Here is an 8,823-nt window from a genome sequence, read left to right on the forward strand (position 1 = left end):
GAGAGTAGTGCCAAGCTTAGTTGTTTTCAATTTAAGCCAAAATACACAAGATCTTAATTGGGGTGTTTGCTGCAAATCCATTTGAAACAGAAGAAAAAAAAATTAAAGCTTTGTACATGGTGAGATGGTGGAACGCATCTAAGAGACAGCATATAACCATGGCAGTGATGAAGATATGAAGAAACAATAGTGAATTGTGATAATAATTAATTAATAATAATAATAATAATAATAATAATAATAATAATAATAAGGGTAGAACATGAAACAAAAAAATGAAGCTGGTTTTTCCCCCCTTTCTTCTTCGCAAGTTAGCACAGAAACAAAAAGGCGGTCATTTTTTCTAAGGCTATATGGAAAAAAATTGGTTTTTCTTCTCATCACTTCATCGCATCTAACTCGGTTTATGATTGGCTAAAGGAGGGTGCTTGTTCCCAGCGGTCTTCTCTTTTTCTAACAGGTTTATGGTGGATTTGGAGACACCGCAATCTTATGTGTCTCAATAATGAACAACTATCTCTAACCCGACTGTGCTGCAATATTTATATCTTGGCGGAAACCATCAGTTCCAACTCCCTAAATACCTCAGTTGTCCCTCCATCTGATAGATTCACGCGATGGAATAACAATAACCATCGCTACACAATCTTGAACGTCGACGGAAGCTGCAACGGTGACCCCCTGCGCACAGGTTTCGGTGGAGTCTTCCGCGATCACACAGGTGGATTCATGTCTGCATTTTCAGGGTTTATAGGCCACTCTCAGGACATCCTGTATGCAGAACTTTCAGCACTCCATGAAGGACTAGTTTTAGCAGTCAACCGAAACTATGATGAATTGGCCTGCTACTCGGATTCCCTTCTCACAGTTAATCTCATTAAGGAAGATTTAAATCATTACCATGTCTATGCTGTGCTTATTCAAAACATCAAAGATATCCTCAGCTCAAGAAGTTTCACCCTGCAGCATTCTCTCATAGAAGGTAACAAGTGTGCAGATTTCTTAGCAAAGATTGGAGCCTCAAAAAATGAAGAATTGGAGATTCACTCTTCCCCTCCGGAGGGCCTCCTCCCTCTGCTGCAGGAGGATGCAGTAGGAACGCTTTTCTTAAGGCGTTAGCCTAGATACTTCTGTTTTTTTTTTTCCTTCTGTTTTATCTTGTTTTTTCTTCTTCTTTGTTCACCATTGTAACCAAAAAAAACACAAAAAGGCGGTAGGCCCCATATTAAAGCATCTCTCTCCCCAATTTCTTTCCAAACCAAACAGAAGAAGTTTGACATCTCTCTCCCCTATTTCACCTCAAACAAACACAGCGTAAATCCCGTAAGTTTTACTCTCTCCATCCCTAATTATAAGTTCATTTAAAAAAAAAAGTATTTGTATTTAAATAGAAGACCATCTACAAATTTTTAGATGCATTTATCACTCTTTTTCAACTACTACACAGTATAACCCTTATTTATACCATCAATTGTTTTGAAATATGAAAAATAATTGTTAAATCCATTTATATATAAGGGCAATTATTTAGTATGAGTAGCAAACTTTTCAGATAAATTTATTATTATTACTGTAACAATTTTTTTTAATATCAAGGATTTTTTATAAACTATTCATACATTGAGAAATGCTAACTTGTGCCCTTAAGACATTTAATTTTGCATTTAATGTCTTAAAAGTTTATAATTTATTTTTTTAATACAAAACTTATGTTTTAATTCCTTTCTAGATGTTTACCTTAACTTGTACCCAAGTACAAGTTAATATGACCCATGGATTAATGGACGGAGGCAGCATCTAAAAAATGATTAAAATGGAAATATGAACACCGCTAGGGTTTACTATGAAGTTATGCATCAAGTAAGAGAGAGAGAGAGAGGGTAGTGTGAGAGGGAGACAAGTTACATGTAACGCTGGGAACCTTGTTGTCTTGGTTAACGTTTCCTTTTAATGGAAGTGTGGGGTGACTGCCTCGAAAAAGAGCTTGAATCAGACAGTGCATGTGTGAACCAATTGCCAAACTTCCATGTTTATCTTCTTCTTACATACTCTAAATACAATGCACTCAAATGAAAAGGATAAATACAAAAAATAAATTCATATATATTTACATATTTTCAACCTTTCTAGAACCGGGACAATATATATACTCCTTACTATAACTGTCAAAAATAATTAAGACTTTCAATTTTCAGTAAAAAATTAGTAGTTTTTTTTAACTGTATAAATTATATACTTGCATCACTTTTAAGTCAATATTTTCTATTTTACATGTCTGGTAATAGAGTGGATACACTAATACTTAATTAATAAGAAAGAGTATTTTCTGACATATTATTCTCTCTTTTATTTAATATTTTTTAAGTCAAGTGAAAATGATCAAATAAATCTATTGTTGTCGGACAAATGAATATATTCTAACAATGGAGGTGTTTTTTTTTTTTAAGAAACTAACAATGGAGGTGTTATAACGATTGTCTCCTCAATCCTTATATATATAGGGTCTTATTAAGTAAAATTTAAAAATTATTGATTTCGATAATAATCATGATCATTAACAGTAAGTATTTTTTAAATTTATGCTTAAAAATGAGAGGTGTGCTTGTATGAGCTTAAAAGGACCAACCGAAGTATATTATGCATTGATCATTAAGGAAGACCGCTTCAAAAGCATAGAAACGATCTGACAACGAGGTCCAAATCCAAGAACTTATGGTCGATCACCTAGCAAGAAGGGATGATGAAGTGTGAAAATCTACTCCTCACTTCTTCCCAAAAACTCATTCACCTTCACATTGGGATTCTAGAAGCACTTATGTGCTCTATCGTTCTTGGCATTAGGGAAAATGCTCAAGCATGATAGGCTTCACCGTCTATCTCAAATTCACTTTCTACAACAAACTAAAGTTATCATGTATGAACTCAACATGAAGATATTAACAGTTTGAAGTATTTTTAAAATTTATGTTTAAAAATGAGAGGTGTGCTTGTATGAGCTTAAAAGGACCAACCGAAGTATATTATCCATTGATCATTAAGGAAGACCGCTTCAAAAGCATAAAAGTGGTCTGACAACGAGGTCCAAATCCAAGAACTTATGTGGTGGTCAATCGCCTAACGAGAAGGGATGATGCGGTGCGAAAATCTAACACTGACTTCTTCCCCAAAACTTATTCACCTTCACATTGGGATTCTTGAAGCACTTATGTGCTCTATCATTCTTATAATTAGGGAAAATGCTCAAATATGATAGGCTTCATCGTCTATCTCAGATTCAGTTTCTACAACAAACTAAATTTATCATGTATGAACTCAACATGAAGATAAAAAATAATAATAAAAGTGTATAAAGTTTCGAAGTCACAATATAAATAGGGGGGGTCATCCCTAGACATGATCATCTCACTTTATCACTCACTTGTTTTGACATGATCAAAATGCCTTTTAAAGTTACACATATCATTTTAGAGAATGATTAACATATATAAATAGTTAAGAGGATTGTCAACAATTGACGTGATTAATAAACACACTTCTTCACGTGGTACACCTTGTGAGTTGACACAAAAACAAGATATAAAAAATTTATCTTTCTTAATAACCACCTTCTCCCATCCTCAAAGAATAGAGATAGTTTATCATTACTAAGTTTCCTTTGTTACAATATATGTAAACAAATGGGGCTCCAAAATGTTTGATTTTTTAATCTCTTTTGCTTATATTTTGTTACAAAGTAAGTATTTTGTAGCTTTATTTTTTGCAAAGAAAATGTAGTTTTTATTTTTGACTCAACAAAATGCAAAATAGATAAATGTATTTTGGTGAAAAAAATTAATGTAATTGTTTTTTTTAATAATTTTGGACATTTTATAATAATTATACAAACGTATATGTTACATATAGGATGAAGGTAGTAAACAAACATTTATTATCATACATTAGATCCTTTGGTAAAAAAAAAAATCTTACACTAGATCCTCACTTTATTTAAAAAAGACAATTAATATATCTTCTAAATTTTGTACTATATTTTTTTATTAAAATTAATACTAGTATTGCTTCTTCTTTTTTTGACAAAAATTTAATATGAATACTTTTTATTTTCATTTTCATAATCCGAGTAACCTAGATCATACACACTACCACACTGAATCCATCACCAAGTAAATGCAATAATGAAACAACATAAAATGAAGACGTTACCTTGAATCCAGAAACATAAAATGTAGTGTCTCACAGGCTAAAGCAAGCCTGATTATGGCTGATCATGCAGATCAAATGCCCATACATATGATCAAGAAATAATTAACATGCAAAAATGAGTTTTCAAACACTTCATCAAGTGAATGCATGAAGGCACAACAACTTGCTATTATTCAATGTTCTAAGCTTAGAACACTTCTCTGCCGTCATTGTCTCATTATACTTCTTTGCATTCATTCCTCGTACTACTTTTCTTGTAAGTAACTTGTACTGTTTCATTCACCTTAAAGTACTCTATATATATATATATATATATGTGGTAGGAATTAAATGCACCAAAGTACTAATTTTATTGATCCTCTCACAGAATATAGAATAAAATTAAACAAACTCACCGAGGATAGATAATAATAATAAGGATACATCAATTTAATTACAGTCTCAAATTCAGCATACATCAACTCACCTAGAACCTAATAACCAAAATTCAAAATGACACACAAAATCTAAAGAAAATTAAGCAAATTTAAATAGAAAGAAAAGAACCTCATCATCGAATTCCCTAGCTTCCAATTCCTTCCTTCTTGCAACATTTGTTCCCAACAATGATAGCTTTGCAATAATGTCATCATGATCAATACGGAGAACGCCCGGTTGGCCAGAAATTATCAGAAGGCATCTGACCGAGAAGATTAGGATTAAGATTAGGATTAGAATTAGGAGGATGCATAGCTTGAAAAAGTGGAGCAGTTGAATCTCCTAAAAGCTGTTGTTGTTGTTGCTGAACACCACCGCCACCACCACTTGGAGAACCACCACCACCACCACCTTGAAGTTGTTGAATAGAAGAACCATCATCATCTTCCAAAGGAAGTCTCTCATAAGCAGCGTTACTAAAAGAAGCAGACATAATAACAACAGGTCCAGAAGCAATCAAAGCACCAACAACACTTCCACCAACAACCTGCCCTTGTCCGCCCGCTAAATATATGGTCAAACCAGAAGCAGCGGGCGGAGCAGGTGGTGGAAGAAACGATCCAGCCAGCGAAAGAATCTCGAACCTTCCATGAAGTGTAACAACAGCTCCAGGAGAAGCCGGTTGCCTTAGTGTCACGTTTGTAACCGTCCCTGTCCCACTCATGATGCAAACGCCTCTTTGACGGCGTCTAGCGAAGTTGTTGACACTTTCAACAACGTCACAACCGTCTGCAACTTCCATCACGTGAGTTTTCAAGGCGTTTGCGCTGTCACGTGTGATGATAATCGGTGGTTTTGGTTTGTTTTTGGATCCAGCTGGTCTTCCTCTTGGTCTTCTTGTCATTGAATCGGTGTCGCCACCGGAACCACCTCCTCCGGATTCTAACTTGGGGCTAAAATCTGTGCTGAACTTGTTGTTGCTGTTTTCTTCTCGGTTTGTGAGGTTGAGTCCACCGCCGCTGCTACTTCCGCTTTGTTCATCTTGATCTGTGGTTTGTTGCTGCTGCTGTAAAGTGTGGAATTGATGGTGTTGTTGTTGTTGTTGCTGCTGTTGGTGTTGATGGTGAAGATGAAGATCTCTTGCTGTGTGGAAAGGTGGAGGAAGTGAATGTCCATGTGATGTTATTTGATCCATAATTAATCTCTATAATCGATATGTGCTGCTGAGATGAGTATTCTTTCTTCAAATATACTTAATTCCTTTGCAATAGAATATAGAAAGCACACAAGAAGATGCAACTGGATTGAAGAATTCTAAGTAATACAACTAACCAAAAAATCAATTGAAGAGAACAAGTTGATACTTATATCTCCTTCCTTGTTATCTTTGAGTATGATGATCCATCTTAATTAATTCTTGCTAATTTGATCCCAAGCAGAATTAGTTGAATTGATTCTTCCTCTACCTTCACAACATAAAGGAAAAGAAGTTGAGTTGAAGTTGGTATGAGAGAATGATGAAAGGAAAAAGAAAGTATATAGAAGAAAGTGGGAATTATTAGTGTTAGGGTTAGATTTAGAAAATATAGATCTAATCCAAATGCTATTGCTGGCTTCGGTAAGAGTTGTAAAACTGCGTGTTTATGGGCGGTGGATGGGTCCTCACCTCTGCACTGTACATCTATTTTATTTTATTTTTATGGATCAAGTTAACTTATACCCTTGTGCCCTAAAGGCACAATTTAAAGGAACTAAAAAATAAATTAAAAGATAAATTTGTGTTAAAAAGATAAGTGTTTAAACTTTCAAGGTATTGAATGCATAATTTTCAAAATTATATTTTTATATTTTTTTTTTAATTTATGTCATAATGATATAAGTTAACGGTTTCTTCAACGATGATTTATTTGATGTCAGCCAACTCTTACTAGATTTCTATATATAAAAAAAAAAAAAAAAAAAACTCTTATTAAATTCAACTTTTTGTTGTCACATACAACTAAATAGTAAAATACCACTAAGGAACTTGATATGTAGGACAGTGTTTGGATCATCTACAATTAGGGTATGGTGGTTCAAGTGAAGATGTATCATAGGTTTTACAAAGGGCATAATATCTCATGTAAAGATTGTCTTCATAAACTTATCTTTTAAGATTTAATAGCAGTTTTCGCCCCCTAACTTTCATGAAGTTGCGATTTTGATCCCCTAAGAAAAAAACTACAAAACCGTCCTCTAAGTTTTGCAAATGTAGCAGTTTTGGCCCCCCAAGGCCAATTTTTGGTAAAAAAAAATAAAAAATATAACACATGGCACCTCACTTAGGGTGCCACGTCAGCGTAGACCGAGTCAAAATTGACCTTGGGGGCCAAAACTGCCACATATGCAAAACTTATGGAGCGGTTTTGTAGTTTTTCTTCTTAGGGGGCCAAAATCGCAACTTTGGAAAAGTTAGGGGGCTAAAACTACTATTAAGCCATTTTTTAAAGAGATGGTGATATCAATTTCTAAATTTGATGACATTAATTAGGTATTGAGTATATATTTCAAAAAAGATGGACGTATTGGGAAGGAGATTCAATTTTATAAAGTTTAAAAACGTTAAGAGGGTCTTATTGATGGACGTATTCGGATTGTTGAAAAAGGACAACAATGAAGTATATCTAAGAGGAGATAAGAGATATACAAGATATGAGAAGTATGGTCGAGTCTTATATGGCCTCTAGTGGAGTAGTCTTGATGTTTGTATGTATTGAGAGCTTCTTTGTTGATGGATGTGAAAATGATCATTCAAAAACTTGTCAAAAGATTTTACAACTGTAGAATACAGATAAGAGTCTACCAACATGCTTTAGGGGGTTTGAAAGGAGATGGGATGGCAAAAATCTTTCGGATGTAGTAAGGAGAATATTCTATTGTTTGTGGGAGGTTGGGCAGGTTTTGGAGGGGACCACGGTGGAGTGAGGGTTTGTGTTGTGTAACTCATCATTATAGATGTTATCTAGCTTTGGAATTGGGACAATTAGAAGTGGACCATTGAGTGAGAATGGAAGTCCATATAGAGGATAATGATTCGAAGGGTGGTTTTATGGGAAGTGATATTGAGGGAAAAAATGAATTTAACCATAACCTTAAAGGGGGTTGTGATCACATCGTCAAGATAAGTAAATTCAGGAGTTGAAAGACTTGGTGACTCATCATGTAAAACGTACGCTATAAAGTTATGACTTAAATCATGTTAGGACTTTATAGGGTGGACTCAGAAAACCATCTGATGATCTATAAAGGTATGTCATAAAGTTATCTTTGTTACAACTGGTAGACAAAGATGCCAAAAAGGCAAAAGAGACTTGTCAACATTGACCCCAAACACACTACTCTTATAGAAATTGACTCAAAGACTAGAAGCAAGCTCAAAGGACCAAAGAATGGTCTTTAGAGACTATAGATTTTCTGCCAACAGATCACCAATGAACATGGTGTCATCAACATATTGTAAATGAGAGACCACCAACCCCTCTGACCCCACCAAGAAGTCTTTAAACACATCAATAGCTTCTTCGAGACGAATCAACCACTAAGACCCTCAACAACCAAATGAAATATAAACAGGCGACCGGACCCCCTTCTTTAAGTTCTTTGGATATTGACCTCCGTTAATTGTTGGGTAACTGGTATCTAGAACCGACAAGCTACTTGAAAAGACACACATTCAGACCCAATATTTCCATCTGTCATCAAAATTGAATATCCCCGTTAATAAATCCATGAAGGCCCAATTAACATATTCATAAGCCTTTTTTAAAATCCAAGTTTAAAATCAAGCAGGGTCTCTTGGATCTTTTAGCAAGGTCGATGGACTTATTGAAAACCTCCGTCAACGAATTGTCTAGCAATAAAAGTAGGAAGGTTAAAAGATATTACACTATCCATAACCTTGGTAAGGAGGCCCACAAGAACCTTTTCCACCGGCTAATACAGACACCCAACTAGTAAGTTGGGCCTAAAAACCCTAGGTCAAGAAGATAGTCAATTTTAGGGATAAGAGTGACAAAATAAGAAGATAAATTATGGGGTAATCAAGCATTCACATATAGTTGATATAAAAGAACACCAAACTCTTTCATCAAGCATCACCAAAAAAAGGCGTAATGAAAGTAAAATGAAAATCATACGACATTGGTCTTTTATTACCATCATAAA

General features: G+C 34.7%; 2 protein-coding genes across 2 annotated transcripts; one reads left to right on the forward strand and one right to left on the reverse strand.

Moving 5' to 3' along the window:
• Positions 1–492: 492 nt before the first annotated feature.
• On the forward strand, positions 493–1,119 carry LOC112421932 (uncharacterized). The gene has a single exon (XM_024784130.1). It carries the CDS (start codon positions 493–495, stop codon positions 1,117–1,119), a length of 627 nt encoding a protein of 208 aa, XP_024639898.1.
• A 3,415-nt stretch (positions 1,120–4,534) lies between these two features.
• Positions 4,535–6,285, reverse strand: LOC11442660 (AT-hook motif nuclear-localized protein 26). The gene has a single exon (XM_003611166.4). The coding sequence runs from the start codon at positions 5,813–5,815 to the stop codon at positions 4,838–4,840; it is 978 nt and encodes a 325-aa protein (XP_003611214.1). The 5' UTR covers positions 5,816–6,285; the 3' UTR covers positions 4,535–4,837.
• Between the last annotated feature and the right edge of the window lie 2,538 nt (positions 6,286–8,823).

Source organism: Medicago truncatula, chromosome 5, assembly GCF_003473485.1.
Source record: "Medicago truncatula cultivar Jemalong A17 chromosome 5, MtrunA17r5.0-ANR, whole genome shotgun sequence".
Classification (NCBI taxonomy): Eukaryota; Viridiplantae; Streptophyta; class Magnoliopsida; order Fabales; family Fabaceae; genus Medicago; species Medicago truncatula.